The sequence below is a fragment of the Marmota flaviventris genome, chromosome 17 (genome assembly GCF_047511675.1).
Source record: "Marmota flaviventris isolate mMarFla1 chromosome 17, mMarFla1.hap1, whole genome shotgun sequence".
NCBI lineage: Eukaryota > Metazoa > Chordata > Mammalia > Rodentia > Sciuridae > Marmota > Marmota flaviventris.
The window spans coordinates 34,079,226-34,096,286 of NC_092514.1; the positions used below are offsets into that span (position 1 = coordinate 34,079,226).

The 17,061-nt window shown below is 54.6% G+C and overlaps 1 protein-coding gene across 2 annotated transcripts; it reads left to right on the forward strand.

The window, feature by feature from the left end:
- Positions 1-344: 344 nt before the first annotated feature.
- Git1 (GIT ArfGAP 1) lies at positions 345-16,589 on the forward strand. Of its 2 annotated transcripts, XM_027924438.3 has the most exons (20): positions 345-584; positions 6,572-6,705; positions 7,377-7,489; positions 7,611-7,716; positions 8,262-8,479; positions 8,562-8,656; positions 8,995-9,037; positions 11,451-11,499; positions 11,880-11,952; positions 12,487-12,584; positions 12,940-13,051; positions 13,187-13,320; positions 13,458-13,610; positions 13,738-13,968; positions 14,055-14,108; positions 14,273-14,359; positions 14,458-14,531; positions 14,666-14,848; positions 14,975-15,038; positions 15,198-16,589. In XM_027924438.3, exons 1-20 carry the CDS (start codon positions 533-535, stop codon positions 15,408-15,410), a joined length of 2,286 nt encoding a protein of 761 aa, XP_027780239.1. In that variant the 5' UTR covers positions 345-532; the 3' UTR covers positions 15,411-16,589. The 2 variants fall into 2 exon arrangements, with proteins under 2 accessions (XP_027780239.1, XP_071460008.1); XM_071603907.1 differs by lacking the exon at positions 14,273-14,359 and having other exon boundaries at positions 440-584.
- Positions 16,590-17,061: the final 472 nt, after the last annotated feature.

A 17,061-nucleotide genomic window follows, 5' to 3' on the forward strand; every position in this document is an offset into this window, starting at 1 on the left:
CTCAACACGTACGCCGAAAGTGAAAGGGAGCAGACCATAAGAATGACTCACACAGCCTCCGGGCCTGGGGAGCGCCGGAGCAGAGGCCACCGTTGCAGGCAACGCAGCCTGCGTCGGCCGCGGTCCCTTTAAGGACCCCCGCCCCCTCCCGCCCGCGCTCCCGGCTTCCTTTCTCCGGGAGGCGCGGCCGGCAGCGCCGGGCGGCGGGGTGGGGGTGTGGGCCGCCCCTCCCCCGGTGGGCAGGGCCTGCGCCGCTTCCTGCAGGAGCGGCCGGGAGCCGCGCAGGGGGCGGGGAGAGCGAGCGGCGAGCGGCGGTGGGGTGGCGCGGGGCGGAGGGCGCCGAGGGCGAGCGGGCAGGCGGGCACGGCGGGTTCCGGGCCAGCCCCAGGAGCGGACGGTTGGCTGGGCGCGCGGAGCCTACCAGGGGCCTTGCGGGAGCGGGGCCGGGCAGCAGGGCCGCCGCCGCCGCCCGGGCCCGCTGCCCGCGCCCCCCACGCTGGCCCAGAGGGCTGCGGCCGCGTCGCCGCTGAGGATGTCCCGGAAGGGGCCGCGAGCGGAGGTGTGTGCGGACTGCAGCGCTCCGGGTAAGCTGGCTGGGCCGGGGGCGGGACCGCACACCCAGGCCGCCGCCGGGCGGGCGCCGGGGCCTGGAGGGTGTGCTGTGCCGGGCCGGAGGGCGGGGCGGGGGGCTGCGGCCTCAGGCCTCGGCCCCAGCCCCAGCCGTGGCCATTGCGGAGCCGCGTCCTTGGCGGAGGGTCGGCCTGAGGGGCTCCTAATCGGTAGAGTCCGTGGACGAGTGAGGTAGGACATTCCCGGCGCCGCCTCCCACCTCCCCTCAGTTTGAGGGAGGCGGGCAGCTAGCTGCCTCTCCACCTCCATCTCGGTATCCAAACGGAAGCGCCAGCTTAGGGCGGTTGGAGGGCTCCGGCAGAGGCCGGCAGGATTTAGGAGGTGGGCGCGAGTCCGTTTTTTGTGTCGTCTCAGTGCCACCCCCACGTCTTGCACCTGCTGCTTGCATGGTCCGCATGCTCGCTGGGGTGGCAGAGGGCAAGGGGCAGATGAGCCAGGGGGCTTAGATACAGTTGCCTCAGGAGCGCCAGAGAGGATGGCTATTCCTAAGACTCCCTGCCTCTGGTTTCCAAAGCTGGGACTCCTTGTAGGGCCTGGTATTCAGGGCTAGTCCGAGCCAGGGCATCTTCTTCCGGAAGCATCCCCTGGCATGCTGGTTAACTGGGAACAGCTGGATTTGGCTTTTCCTGTTCCTAGTGAGGCCTGCCTGGGAAAGTGGTCTTGGCATTGACCAATCGTGTCATTGGTCTGGACAGGAGCCTTTTTTGGTTTTCTAGCCCAGTTTGGCCAGAATTAGGTAGAGGGTAGAGAGTAGTGGCAAGGGGTGACCAGATCTCTCCTCATCCAGCTGGTTTCCTGGCTCGCCTTCTGGCTGTACTTATGCAGTGTTTTCCTTCTCCTTTCCAGCTTAAAACTCCTTGACTTGCTGAGGAAGTGAGGGGCAGTGACCCAAGAGGCTGCTCCCTTATGATATGGGAAGACACAAGCAATGATAGGGACTCAGCTGGTCTGGGGAAGGAAGCTCTGGACCTTGACCATCCTTTCTTTAGAAAAGGAATTATCTTCCTGGGCAGGTTCAGAGGGTCTGTGAACTCCAAGGAGACTGTGAAAGTATAGGGTGCTATTGTGTGGGCCCTTAACTTCAAGCCACTCACTTCTTGGAAAGCCTCAGATCCCAACAATTTGGGCCCCACAGATGGCCTATTAGTTCTTGTGCTCCAAGCTAGAGCATTTGGGAGCTATGGATACCTTGCAGAAGCACTGGCACAAGATATCTCATTGTATCCTCTCTTGGTTTGGATAGCCCTAAAGTGTCCTTACCCCAAATTAGCTAGAAATTGTGATTCCCTTTCCCCAACCATGGTCAGGTCTGGGAATGGAAAGGGTAAGAGGAGACCTTGTCTTCCTTCTCTCTGTCCCCAGCTGTTATATACCACTGTTAGGGGAGGGAGAGGTTTAGTAGGCAGGCACCTCATCAGGTAGCCTGAATTTTGGTGTTGCCTCTCTCCAGTTTACTCTGTGATTCACTGAAAGACTTTCCTCACTCTGGGCCTCAGTTTCCTCAACTGTGAGGCAAAGGAATTAGAGTAGAAATGGATTCCAAGCCCCCACCCCACCCCCAGTCTCTGAATCTGTGCTCCTGATTCTGGGGCAGAGGCTATAGAGCAATATCAGCAAAACAGTTGTCCTTTCTGCGTTCCCTGTGAGTGTGTCACTGGAGTCTCTGGATGCCCGGTGGCCTTGGGGAGAGGAATAGTATTCATCAGATGTGTTTGGCAGCTCTGCTCTCAGAGGCATTTGTGCCCAGGGTACCTCCTTTTCCCCTGATCCAGGATGGCCCTCACCTCACCAAGAAGATAATGAGGTGAGCAGGATATTGACAAAGTCTTACTCATCATCCCACCTCAGCACATAGCATGGTGTCTGCCACATGGCAGGCACTCCCCAAGTCCCAGTGTTTCAGAGCTTCTCAGGACTATACCATACCCCTACCCTACCATGCTGGCCCTGGCAGCAGTGGCATTCTCAATCTGGGCCTGTAGCATCTTGGGCAAAAGAGACATGAGGATACCCAGCAGTTTAGAGTCCAGACCCAGTGCCAACCTTCTTGGTGCATGACTCCACTCAGTCACTAGCTTCTCTCACAGTGATAGAAACCCTACAGTCTGAGCCCCAGGGGTGGCATCATGGCCTTTTCATAATTGGTTCATTTGGGGGAGAGGGGCTGATGGACCTGAGAGGTAATGCAGCCTATGCCCAAAGGGCCCCATCACCCAGGGATTAATGTACGGTGCAAGACAGCTGCTATGGCAGTTTGTGCTACCTAAACAGTGATATCTGCATCCCTGCCTGCCTTGGGAGTCCAGGAGAGGAGCAGGCATTGAAGCATCCTGGAGAATGTTGGTTCCCCATTCCTTTGTCTTCACCCACCCTGACACATGGCCTCCGTCCCAAGCTTCCTGGCCTGTCACTCAAGAACCTACTTACCCCATGGGAACCCTGGGCACAGGCATGAAGACCTCAAGATCCCCATCCTGTAGGTGGGCAGGCCACTGACAGGAGACATGTTGCAAGTTAACCTGTAGGCTCATTTCTCTTAATGTAGCTTTTGGGATGGGGTAAATGTTGGGCTTTTCTTCTTCTTACTGAGGTATAACTCACAGACATACCTGCACCTTAGTGTTCCTCTTGTGGATTTTCACACCTGTGTAAACCTATGAAAATACCACTGTGCTCAAGGTGCAGAACATTTCCATTACTCTTAGGGGCTTCCTTCTACCCCTCCCCAGTCCATATCACCAAAGGTAACCACCAGTCTCACCTCTGTCCCCACTCTTGACTGCTTTCCCTCTTGCCTACTGAGGATCTGGCCTTTAGCTCAGGAGAGGAAAGCCTGAAGCTGGTATTTCTATACAGACCTACTGGCCCTAGAAGCCACTGATGGCTTTAGGTAGTGGCATGAATTCACCTTAGTAGAGGCTCCCTTGGGGTTGACACTAGTTTAACATTTTATCATGATCCCTCCTGCAGCCTATTCACACATACCAGACCCACACCCTGACTATGGAGCCAGAAGGAAGCTACCACCTCCCCTTTAACACTTACATTCCCTGTTCCTTCTCCCCCAAGTTTGGTCCAAGGAGCTTCTTAGGAGCAAGGATTCCTTAAACTCAATAGCTGTTTGACTTTCAGAAACTCTTGCTAGGTCCTAGCACATGCTTGTAAACCCAGTGGCTCAGGAGGATCATAAGTTCAAAGCCAGCCTCAGCAACTTACTGAGTCCCTAAGCAACTTAAAAAAAAAAAAGAGCAGTAGGGTCTCTGGGGATGTGGCTCAATGGTTAAGTGCTCCTGGGTTTAATCTCTGGTACAAAAAAAAAAAAGAAAGAAACTCTACCTGACCCTTCTGCTTGGGAACCGGCCCAGGTGGGGTTTAAGGATTCTGTTTAGTAGACCCAAAGCCACTTGGGCAGATGGTGTAGGTAGAATGGTTAGGGTAGGCTCCCCTTCTATGTCATCCAGAACTCAGAACTGAGCTGGCAGCAGTGTGGCCTAGACCAGGACAGTGTCTCCTGCCCACCCTTCCTGTTTCAGATCATCACAGAGGAGAGAGGAGCATTCTCAAGCTGGGCTGTCTCTATTGCCAAACAAAGCCTTGGACCATATTCCTCTGGTCCTGGTCTTTTAGAGATTGCCATGTCAAGAGCCTTACCATGTCTGGTCTGCCCACAGTTTAGAACTCTGGGGCCACTGGCGCTGGATATCTAGCTGGCCTTTCGAGTCTTAGCTTGTCTGGTAGAGCAACAAGCCTGGGGTGGAGGCCTCGGGGCAGCCCATTTATGATCCTGGCCTGGGCGGCTCCCCACTTACAGGAAACCCCACCATTTCAACAAGAGGAATTTAGGCTGCATCATTTCCCGCTTCCTGCCTGGGCTGCCGGAGGTGACTGGCAAGCAGACCCCCTGACCCAGTGGTATTTGAGAGTCGGGAGGGTGGTTTCCATGCTTGGGATACATTACTGTTTTGGTAAAGCCAATACAAAAGTGTGCCCTATGGCTCCCCCTCTTGTCATAGATGGCTGGTTCCTTCCTCATGAATCCCTGCTGTCAGCCTTCTAGGAAGGTATATGACAGCTGCCTTGTGCATCCCTCATTGCCCTGTTTTGTGGGGTCCCTAAAGAACCCTAAGCCCAAACAAAGACTGAGCTCTCTTCCACTTAGTGTTCCCATTCTTTATTGGGGGACACTGGCCATGGGCAAAGTTCAGACCCTTAGTCTGCTCACAATTGTGGAAATTTTGATGGGTGTCCTTCTGGGGAAGGGCCTTAGAATCTCCTGGTTGGGAGAGAATCTCATCATCTCAAGCCTGTTTCCCTCTTTGGGGGACCACTATTGGGCACCCTGAGCACTACAGTGCAAGGCCAAGAGTCATCTCCTTCATCTCATCGCAGCTGCTGCCACCACCCCAGGAAAGGACTTCCTGAGCTGGGGCGGGGGCCTGGGCAGAGCCGAGTATCTGGGAGAGAAGCTCCCTGCCCCCTCTTGGGCTACACACAATGACTGCTTTCTCCCCAGTGACCTTTCCACAGCCTGAGTTGTATGCAGCTGTCTCCTCCCCCTCTCCTGAGGGGCCCAAGATGGGTGGCATCTTACTTGCCCTTCAGAAGGACCCCAGGGGCTTCCACCCCATCCTAGCACTTCTTGTTTCTAAAGTGTACTTCTCCCTAAGGAGTAGATAGTGGCTCCCAAGCTTGTGCCCATCCAGGGCTGTAGGGGCAGAGGGAATCAGCAAGTATGTAGACCTGAATTGGTTTGGGGAGTCAAAATGCTTGGGTTCACATCTTACCAATTCTACTCATTAGCTCTGTGACCTTGAGCAAGACCTCTGACATCTCTGAGCCACTATATCCTCATCTGTAAAGCAGGACAGCATTTCCTCCTATGCCTGGCAGTTGTAAGAGGCCTCAACTACAAAGCACCTGACTTGTTCCTTTGCTCTATTCATCCTTCTTGGAAGTGGGTCCAGCCCACAATAATGGTGGTAAGGAGGCTCAGGTCTGAAAGGGCCTCTCAGCTGCTAGTGCAAGGGCAGGAGCAGGAGCCTGTGGAGCAATGTGATCTGTCAAGCAGGTTCCAACAGTGTTGAGAGCCACAGCCGAGTTGGGTTGGTGCCTGGCATTTTGCCAGAAGGAGTGGCTGAGAGGTGACACCAGCAAGCCATTAAGATGATGATAATTAAGTTAAGCTGTGTATAATTGCTATGACTGGATGATGCTGGATTGAAACAGGCTGTGTATTCAGTTGTATATAGACCCCTGCTCTCCTGCAATAGGGCGGCTCCAGCTGCCTCGGGCGCCCACTACTTTTGAGTTCGCTACTTTTGAGTTCTCGGTGGAGTTCCCCGTTGAGTTCTTGCGGAGCCTGGTAGAAGGCTGAGAGAGTTCCCTGGGAATGCGCGGTGGAGTGCCGGTGAAAGTTCTGGCAATAAAGTAGTTCCTGTTTGAACCTACAAGTGCCTCGTGGCGGCTCGGTTATTTTGTGCTCAGCCAGTCTGCGGCACAACAGAACCATGCATGTAGGAGAAATATGGTACTGCCCCAGAAGAGGAGGGGTACCCTGGGCTCTCTGGCACATGATGTCAAGGCCACATCCCACAGGGGATTCTTGCCTTCCTGGGAGGAGACTAGGGCAGCAACCTTGCTCCCTGAGGAAAGGCTGTGGGATCTGTAGTGGTGGCTACAGGACAGGAAGCTTTACCCACTGAACGAGCCCTGGGGATCCTAGGTCCCCACAGGAGCAGGTGTAAGAAAGGGTGTGGCTCTGTCAGTCCCCGGCTGTGAGCCTGAATGAGGGAGTCCCTCATTGTTAACCCAGCTCCTAGACTACTAGGGACTGAGTGACTGTGTATACACAAAGCACTAAGCATAGTATGGGCCCAGTGCAGGTACTCAGGAGGTCTCACCTATTGTTCATCTCCAGCTGACCCTTGCCTTCTTTCCCCAGACCCTGGCTGGGCATCCATCAGCAGGGGCGTGCTGGTGTGTGATGAGTGCTGCAGTGTGCACCGCAGCCTGGGACGCCACATCTCCATCGTCAAGCACCTTCGCCATAGCGCCTGGCCTCCCACTCTGCTGCAGGTACAGGGCTGGGCTGGGTGTTTCTTCCCACAGACAGTGTGCTGAGCCTGGGCATATTTCCTTCATACCTACTATATACCTATCTGGGATCAGCAGCTTTTAGAGGCATTGCCCACCTGGGTAGAGCCTGATTCCTAACCCTTACTTTTTTTCTTTTTTTTTTTGGTACCAGGGATTAAACTCGGGGTCATTTAACTACTGAACTACATCCCCAGCCTTTTTTTGTTTTATTTTGAAACAGGGTATCACTAAGTCCTTAAGGACTTGCTAAATCGCTAAGATTGGTCTTGCAATCCTCCTGCCTCAGCCTTCTAAGCCCCTGGGATTACAGATGTGTACGACTGTGCCTGTTTGATACTAACCCTTTCTACCCATCTGCTTACCCCATATAGAAAGGAACCTTTTAAACCACATTTGCCACTTATTAGATTGGACAGGTGGCATTGAGCAAGTTGCTTAATGTTTCTGAATGTTGGCACACTCACCGTGTAACCTAAAGTGTTAAACAGGATCCTCATCTTTGGGTGGCCTGACTGGATGGAGGCATGCAGTGCCAGGCACAAAGTAGGCCCCTTAGTACTGTTTCTAGCCATGGCAGGCACTCAAGGCGTGTTTCCCCCAGTGCCCGGCACGCAGTGGGCACTCTTTCACTTGGCATCTCTTCCCTGCAGATGGTACACACGCTCGCCAGCAATGGGGCCAACTCCATCTGGGAGCACTCCCTGCTGGACCCCGCACAAGTACAGAGCGGCCGGCGCAAAGCCAACCCCCAAGACAAAGTCCAGTGAGTGGGGCTGCAAGGGTGGTGGGCAGTGCTGTGTACTCTGGTACAGAGGCCTGGGAGGTGGCCAGATGACCAGCCTCTCTGGCCCTGCTCCCCATTGCCTCCTGTGTGCCCCATGCAGCCCCATCAAGTCAGAGTTCATCAGGGCCAAGTACCAGATGCTGGCGTTTGTGCACAAGCTTCCCTGCCGGGATGATGATGGGGTCACCGCCAAAGACCTCAGCAAGGTTCGAGGGGCCCCACAATGGATGGATAGACCTTTTCTCTTTTTCCCAGACCCATGACACCCTGAGGCCTCTCCTTCATTACCACTGAGCATTATACCCCCAAAGCAGCCAGGTAGGGGAAAACAGGGCACAGTGAGGGGGTAAGACTGCTCTGTCAAGCTGGAAGTGTCAAAGACTCTTCAGATTCCAAGTGGTCATGTAAAGCTAGACTCCCCCAGCTGTTCCTTGAAAGCTGGGAAATCTTGGGACAATTTCTTAGGCAGTCAGTTTTCTCATCTATAAAATATAGTAACAGTATCTCCCTCATAGGTAATGTCTGTCGCAAGCAGAGCACACAGCATGTGGTATGTGATGATTGTCAATAACTATTAATTGGCATTAACTCTGAATAGGGAAACCCTCTGTCCTCCCTGACATGACCCAATTTTGGCTGGGCCCCTTGGAGCTGGTACGAGTCCCAGGAGCAGCCTGGGCCAGGTACAGCCTGGGTGTTGGCAATGTACCTTGCACACTCACATATTTACTGCACGCTTTGCTCCTTACAGCAACTGCACTCTAGTGTGCGGACAGGCAACTTGGAGACATGTCTACGCCTGCTGTCCCTGGGTGCTCAGGCCAACTTCTTCCATCCAGAGAAGGGCACCACACCTCTGCATGTGGCTGCCAAGGCAGGGCAGACACTGCAGGCCGAGTTGCTGGTGGTGTATGGGGCTGATCCTGGTTCCCCTGATGTCAATGGCCGCACACCCATCGACTATGCCAGGTGAGGGTCAGCTGAAGGGTGAGGCTTGGGTGGTGGAGAGTGGGCTGCTGCTGCAGGGCTGAGCCATGCCCCCTCCCCACAGGCAGGCGGGACACCATGAGCTGGCGGAAAGGCTAGTCGAGTGCCAGTATGAGCTCACTGACAGGTTGGCCTTCTACCTCTGTGGACGCAAGCCCGGTGAGCAGAGCACAGAGTGGGCATGACTGGGCCAGGCAGGTAGGACCCAGACACACCCCAGCGGCAGGTGCCATAGTGACAAAGCCAGCTGGGGAACAGTGTTGCTAGGCAACTAGCTCCTGTGAAATTGCTGCAGGCTCTGGGCTGCAGCATGTTGGGGCCAGGGAATGGGGGTGGGCCTAACTTCCAGCCAGTTCCCAGTTCTCTTGGGTTGGGTTGCCCTCCTCCCTTTCCCCTGACACTTTCTGGGTGCTAAGCCTTGCTCTCAGAAGTGAGGTGGGCTCTGAGCTGCCTAAGCCACCCAACATCAGTGACTTGGCATTTTTATTTTTGTTCAGATCACAAGAATGGGCATTACATCATCCCACAGATGGCTGACAGGTGAGTGCCCACCTTATGCCCCTTCTTAGAGACTGCTGGATGCCATGTGGGTGCCTGACCCCAGAGCCCCACCTTGCCCCTCCCCAGGTCTCAGCCTGGGACCCCACCCTCCATCCCCAGGTGCTAGAGGCACAGGTACTCAACAGCCCAGTCTTCACTCCCCAGGGTAGGTACATGTCAGCTCAGTATGTGCAACACAGCTAAACCATATTATTGTCCAAGTACGTGAAGGGCTTGGGTGCAAAGAAAGGCCCCAGGCTGGGAGGGTGGACTACTAAGTTCTGACCTGCCTTACAGTCATTAGGAAAAACCTCCACTCTATGGGGAGAAGTTAGGCTCCAGGGAGCTGGCTTACTGTGTGACTGCTGACAAGGCCCCTGTGTCCTCTCAAATTGGGCAGAGTATGAATGGGACATTTCTGCCTCTGATCTTAGAGGCCCCAAGAGCCTCGACTGTGAGGGACACCCCTAGCCACTCAACCAGCTCAGAAGATAGATGCCGGCGCCACCTGGTGGCCCTCAGATAACCATATCTTCATGTCTCCATCTGGGGAGAGGATCTTTCCTCCCTAAGGGCTGTAGGCAGATGGGATGGTCAGGCTTGGACAGGTCAGATCCCTAAACCCAGACAGACCTCCTCTGTTTTAAGACCCCAGGATTCTGCCCTACTTCTCTGATCTGATTCTGCCTGATATGTGTGCATGCATGTTTGTGTAATAAACATATCCACATATGGATGTACACTCAGTGAAGAGCCCGCTCCTCGTCAGAGCCCGCTTCTGTCTGGAGACACAAAGGTAACTCAGACACGATCCTTGCCCTTGAGGACTGAGACTAGACAGAGAAGCAGCCTGGCCAGGCCTTAGTTCACTGAGAGGAGTACAGCAAGAGCAGCATAACAGAGGCACAGAGGTCCAGGAATTGCAGGCAGCTTGTGTGGCCAGAGCATACTGTGAGAGACAGGGAACAAGACGGGAGAGAGTCAGGTGTGAGAATGACCAGCCCTGTGAGCTTTAGCTGCCATTCCCAGAGCAGAGTTCCAAGCATGGATGTGTAGAGTCATCTCTGCTATTTATTGATTCTGTGACTTGAGGTAGGCTACTTAACCTCTCTGAGCCTTAGTTATCTCACCTAGAGATGGGGTAACCTAGCTCAGGACTGTTGCAAAGATTAACTAAGAAATGCATGTGAAGTATTTAGCAAATAAAGTGAACTTTTTGATAAACTGGATGAAGTATGCTGTTATTATTGAAATGTTTTAAGGCAGGGTGTGAGTAGTACAACCAGAGAGCTGCAAGGCTAGGCCTTACTTTGTGCAGCTTCTCCAGGAGCACAGGGATGCCCACCAACCGCTTTCTAATCAGATCACCCTGATGGGATGCAATGGTGTACATCTGTAATCCAGGCTATTCAGGAGGCTGAGGCTGAAGGATGGCAAATCAAGGCCAGCCTCAGCATCTTAGCCAAATCCTGTCCAAAATAAAAAGAGGGCAGTTCTTATCGGGGTCCCCTACTCTTTAAAAAAAGAAAATAAATAATAAAAAAAATAATAAAATAAGGTAAAGAGAGTTGGGGATTGAGCTCAGTGATAGAGTGCTTGGTTAGCATGCATGAGACTGGGTTCAATCCCCAGCAACACACCCCAAAATAATAATAATAGTAATAGTAATAATAAGATTGTGCTCTGTATGTGTAATATGAATTGTAATGCATTCTGTTGTCATATGTAACAAATTTAAAAAAAAAACTTTTTAAAAAAATAATAGTAAAAATGGCTGGGAGTATAGCTCAGTGATAAAGTGCCCCAGGTTCAATCTCTAGTACTGCAAAAAAAAAAAAAAAAAAAATCACCCTGGCTGCTGGCTAGAAAAAGTTCTAAGGGCAAGACTCAAAGCAGGATATGGGTTAAGAGAGTGTTGCAAAGGCCTAGGCAAGAGGAAATTATGGCAGAACTGGGAAACTTGGCTAGGACTTTAGGGTTAGGAAGGCTGTAGGTAACTCCCAGGTAGCAGACAGTGGATGAACGGGTCATGGAGAAAGAGCAAAGCAGAGGATAAGAGGTCAGGGGGAGGTGAGTTCCCTTTTGTACACTCTGGGTTGGGTATGTGTGGAGACCAGTCTGAGCTTGACACAAGAAGGTGTGTGCTGCCCGCTCCTGGGTAATTGCTGCCTCTGTCCTGTTCTCCCCTCTGCTGCCTTCCTCTGGACTTAGATCTCGGCAAAAGTGCATGTCTCAGAGGTATACCGTGCCTGCCGGGCAGCAGGCTTTGGAGGTTGGGTAGGGCGGGGAGGCGCTTGGTGTGTGACATCAGGGTCTTATCTCCCTGGGAACCCTGCATGTTTGGGAGGTCACTGGCAGGGGCCTGGCCACTGCTTATATCTGGTCTCTCCCCTTCTCCCTTCTTCATCTGTAGCCTGGATCTGTCAGAATTGGCCAAAGCTGCCAAAAAGAAACTGCAAGCGGTAAGTCTGCTCACACAGGCCTGTGACACTTAGAACTGCCTTTCTTGACCTCTGCATCCCATGCTATTACTCCTCCTTCCTCTCTCCTGCCCCCTCACTAACCTTACTGGGCTCCCCTGTAACCTCTCCTTGCTCTTGTCTTTGACCCTGACTCTGCCCTCCAACATATTAGGAATCCCAGAGCGTTAACTGGCCTGACCTCTTGTCCTCTTCCTCTCTGGAGCTTAGCACATAGACCCCTACCCATTTTCCAGTTCTGAGACTGTTGGGGCTGGGCAGCACAGAGGACATGATCCATTCCCCACGTCTCACAACATCCTGACCTTGTTGGCACTCTGGGGTGGTTGGTCGGTTGAGCCTGGATCCCCCTCTGCCTCCAGCTCAGTAACCGGCTTTTTGAGGAGCTCGCCATGGACGTGTACGACGAAGTGGATAGAAGAGAAAATGATGCTGGTGAGTGATGGGTGGACACCAGAGGTCTTGGGAGAGGGACCTGCAGTAACAGGCTGGGGCTTGATGTGGGTCTCTCTGATCCTTTAGTGGGACTAAGAAGGGGTGGCTGGGGTTTGAGCTACTCAGGGTTCTGGCAGGGAGCCTCTGCCAGTGGTGAGCCCGCCTGGCAGCTTCCCCCACTGGACAGGGTGTGCCGAGCTAGAGGCAGCCAGCCTGTTCCTTCCGCCCCCAACCCTGGAATGGAGCTCATCTATACTCTGGCTGTCTCCCCAGTCCTGCTCCGCCCCCCTGCATCACTCCTTCCTGGCCACAGCCAGATTCCAGCCCAAATTCTGAATGTGGCCTGGCGTGACAGGCCTTGTTCTGTGCCTCAGTCACTAATGGGCCTCACCCAACTTTGCTTTGTGTGCATGGAGACCACCTCTGTTGGACACCCACTTGGTGGGTATAGGGAGGAGCTAGGAAGGCTTGACCCCACCTCCGCCCTGGAGGCCTGGACCCTATGGATGATCTGCTCCCTTCCCTCCCCGACAGTGTGGCTGGCTACCCAAAACCACAGCACCCTGGTGACAGAGCGCAGTGCTGTGCCCTTCCTGCCAGTTAACCCTGAATACTCAGCCACACGGAATCAGGTAAGAAGGCTGGGGAGGGAGCTGAGGAGGTCTCTTCCTTTCCTAGGAGTCTAGTCTTCTCAACCTGGGGAGGGGAAGGCGGGGTGGTGGTGTTGACACTGGGATCTTACAGCAGGAAAGAAGCCCTTCTTTCAGCACTTAGAGTTCCAGTCTCTTCCCAAGGGCTTCTGTGGGCACCTGAAACTATGCTGGCCCAGCTCCAGGTACAGCTACCAGGTGAAGTTGGGCTGGTGTTTTCTAGCTATGGTTGGATCAGATGGCAAGGTGCTATTTTGCTACTTTGTTCTCATCCACGTGGATCATCCATATATACTCCCCTTATCCCTATGCTGACCTGGCCCTTTCTGCCTTACAGGGACGACAGAAGTTGGCCCGCTTTAACGCCCGAGAGTTTGCCACCTTGATCATCGACATTCTCAGTGAGGCCAAGCGGAGGCAGCAGGGCAAGAGCCTGAGCAGCCCCACAGGTGGATGGGCATGAGTGGGGATGTGGGCAGTGGACACTGTCCCAGGATATTCCCCTCAGTGGCTCCCTTCTCATGGGAACATGATAAGTGGGTTGTGTGACTGAGCAAGCAGAGTGACAGGTCTTTTGTCCTCAGACAACCTGGAGCTGACTGCGCGGAATCAGAGTGACCTCGACGACCAGCATGACTATGATAGTGTGGCTTCTGATGAGGACACAGACCAGGAGCCCCTGCGCAGCGCTGGTGCCACTCGGAATAACCGTGCCCGGGTCTGAGCACTATCCCCACTTCTGTGCCCCCATCAAGGCCCAGCCCTGTCTTGTATCCCAAGTCCTTGGGAACACATGGGCTGGTTGCAGCTTGGAGGGCCCTTGACCTTATGGCTGACTAGCTTCTGTCTCTACAGAGCATGGACTCCTCAGACCTGTCTGATGGGGCAGTGACACTACAGGAGTACCTAGAGCTGAAGAAGGCCCTGGCTACCTCTGAGGCAAAAGTGCAACAGCTCATGAAGGTCAACAGCAGCTTGAGCGATGAGCTCAGGAGGCTGCAAAGGGAGGTGAGGGCTGCAGCTTCTCTGGGAGTAGGGGGAAGGCTTCTAGGCCTCCTGGAGGGGGGGGATCACCTTCTCCCAAAGGTGGGGGTGCCTACCTGTATCCAGCATTGGACACTGTGTGCACTCACAGATCCACAAGCTACAGGCAGAGAACCTACAGCTCCGGCAGCCACCTGGGCCCATGCCCACACCCCCACTCCCCAGTGATCGTGCAGAACACACACCCATGGGGCCTGGCGGGAGCACCCACCGCAGGGACCGCCAGGCCTTCTCCATGTATGAGCCAGGCTCTGCCCTAAAGCCCTTTGGGGGCACAGCTGGGGACGAACTCAGCACACGGCTACAGCCTTTCCACAGCACTGTGAGTTGCCCATGGGTCTTAGGTGGGGTAACAGGGATGGGGCTACCACAAGGCCCATCGTGACACCCACTGTGCTACCACCCCAGGAGCTGGAGGATGATGCCATCTATTCAGTGCACGTCCCTGCTGGCCTTTACAGGGTAAGCTGGGCCTGGGGAAGGTGGGTTCATTGCAGCCAGAAGGTTTTGAGCCCCAGTGGGTGTCAGGCTGTGCTAGATGCTGGGACAGACATGGTCTCAGCCTTCACTGTGGGTGAGCTGGGGCTGGGAGGAGATATTGACTTGAGCCCTGCCCTGGATTTCAGATCCGGAAGGGGGTATCTGCCTCTGCAGTGCCCTTTACTCCCTCCTCCCCGCTGCTGTCATGCTCCCAGGAAGGAAGCCGCCATGCGGTAATATTTCTGCTCCATTGGGGACCGTGTGGGAGACATGGGCTTTGTGGGCCCAGGGACACACACACTCACCTGCCACCCTTCCCCTCACCCTCTAGAGCAAGCTTTCCCGCCATGGCAGCGGTGCAGACAGTGACTATGAGAACACGCAGAGTGGAGACGCTATGCTTGGGTGAGGCACCCTCAGGTCTCTTCCCAGGCCTGCCAGCACCCAGAGGGAGGAGGTGGAGAGGGCACAAGCATCTATGGGCACAGGCAAGCTGCCTGTGGCTGGAACATCCTTCTCCTTTCCAAACCTGGGCTCAGGCTGGAAGGGAAGCGGTTCCTAGAGCTGGGCAAGGACGATGATCTTCACCCCGAGCTGGACAGCCTGGATGGAGACCTCGACCCTGGGCTTCCCAGCACTGAGGATGTCATCCTAAAGACAGAGCAGGTCACCAAGAACATTCAGGAGCTATTGCGAGCTGCGCAGGAGTTCAAGCATGACAGGTATGGAAGTGGGCTCAGGCTTCTTTTGGCTTCCAGTTCAGGGTTGAGGGAGAGATTGGTTCTGTCCCTGGGACCCTTACTTGAGCATTCCCTCACCCAAACCATCTTCTCCATTCTCCTCTACAGTTTTGTGCCCTGCTCAGAAAAGATCCATTTGGCTGTGACCGAAATGGCCTCTCTCTTCCCAAAGGTACCAGGGCCAGAGGGAAACAAAAGTGGGAGGAGGGCCTTGGGGTGGGGCAGGCATAGGGAATCTGACTGCTGCCTGGTGGAGACACGGAGGCTGGGCCGTAATTGAGAAACATGGCTTAAAAGTCCAAGGCCTGACCTACCTCATTTCTCCCTTCAGAGGCCAGCCCTGGAGCCCGTGCGCAGCTCCCTGCGGCTGCTCAATGCCAGCGCCTACCGGCTGCAGAGTGAGTGCCGGAAGACTGTTCCCCCAGAGCCCGGCGCCCCTGTGGACTTCCAATTGCTAACTCAGCAGGTCATCCAGTGCGCCTATGACATCGCCAAGGCTGCCAAGCAGCTGGTCACCATTACCACCCGAGAGAAGAAGCAATGACCACTCTCCCTGCCCTCACCCACACCCTGGGACCTCACGGGAGCTGGGCCACTCTAGACACTAACCCACCCCAACAGAGCCACTGGCACAAGTGCCCTTAGTGCTGCCACTCTCCCCTGGCAGCCAGGTGCCCTGGTGCCCATCCCCTTGAGCCCCAAGTATGGGGAGGTGGGGTGGCAGGAGCTTCTGTTCCCCACATTCCATGCACCTCCCCCCTGTACATAGCATCCCTCCCTTCTTTTGTGCAGGGGCCTGCAAGGCATCACTCCCAGCCCATCACCCTCTGGGGCACCCTCACCCAAGGGTTGGATGGGGACACTCCAAATGGGGCAGCTCCCCCTACATGCACCCCACCCCCATGAGCCACTTCAGCCCTATTGGGGGCTGAGCGGGGGCATCCCCCTCCTTTGTACATAATCTCCAAGGATGTCCCTGCCCTGTAGCCACCAGCCCCCTTGCTGCTCTCCTTTAATGCCAAACGGCCCCTGCCTAGGTCATAGGCCCAACCTGTGTGCCGGGGTCCCCAGCAGCAAACACTGGAAAAATCTTTTTTTCTCTCCTTTCCCCCACTTCTTAATTTTAACTTTGTGGTAACTTGAGTGTCCCTGCGTGCCTGCGTGTGAGTGTGCGGGCGGCAGTGCCGTCCTGTATGCCTGGCCCATCTGGAGGTTTGAGGGGCAAAGGGAGCAGAACAGTGGGAACAGCATTGGGGGTCAGCCTCCCTCTTCCACATCTGGGACCAGGGATTGCTGGGGTCACCAGCTGTGGTCCTACCACTGCCTCCACTTGGATCCCTACTCTACAAAACTTAAAAGCAACACCACTTCCCTCCATCTCTCCTCCCTTGAGGAGAAAGTACTGGCGAGTGGAAAACTGAGCACCTGGGGCTGGCTCCCCAGGGTCCCGCACTCAGCTGGTGGCTGTGGAGCTGAGAGCCACCTCCCTGTAACTTCAGTGGGCCAGCACTCATCCTCACTTCTACACCCATGGTGGTCCTACCATCTGAAGGTGGGGACCTGGCAGCAGTCTGAGAAGGCTGGAGAGGCAGACAGCAGCACCCACCAGCTCTTCTCTGTAGCCTCCCCTAGGAGGCCAGGCCCTACCTGTGTAGTGGTGGGTAGGCTGACTGTCAAGATGTGTGTCATGTACATTTGTATCAAAAATAAATAAGTGACCATGTGCCAGCTTCTGATGCTTAGAGAATTGGGGATGGGAGTAAAGGCAGACCTGAAGTGGAGAGAGAGAAACCTGGAAAGGCAGGGAGCAAGGGAAATCCTTAAGGGTCAGAAACATCTTTGGAAGAGGAGCTTGGAAATAATGTTTGCATAACTGATACTGACACCCCTAAACCCTTAAAAGCCTGTGCCTAGGAGCAGCTGGGCACCGTTGGCACATGCCTATAATTCTAGTAACTCAGAAGGCAGAGGCAGGAGAATCATGAGTTCAAAGCCAGCCTCAGCAATTTAGCGAGGCGCTAAGCAAGTCGTTGAGACCCTGTCTGATAAAATACTAAATAGGGCTGTGGATGTGGCTCAGGGGTCAAGTGCCCCGAGTTAATCCCTGATACAAAAAAAGGCTGGGGTTGTGGCTCAGTGATACTGCACTTGCCCAGTATGTGTGAGGGGATGCCAGTTGCTTGGGGAGGGATTAC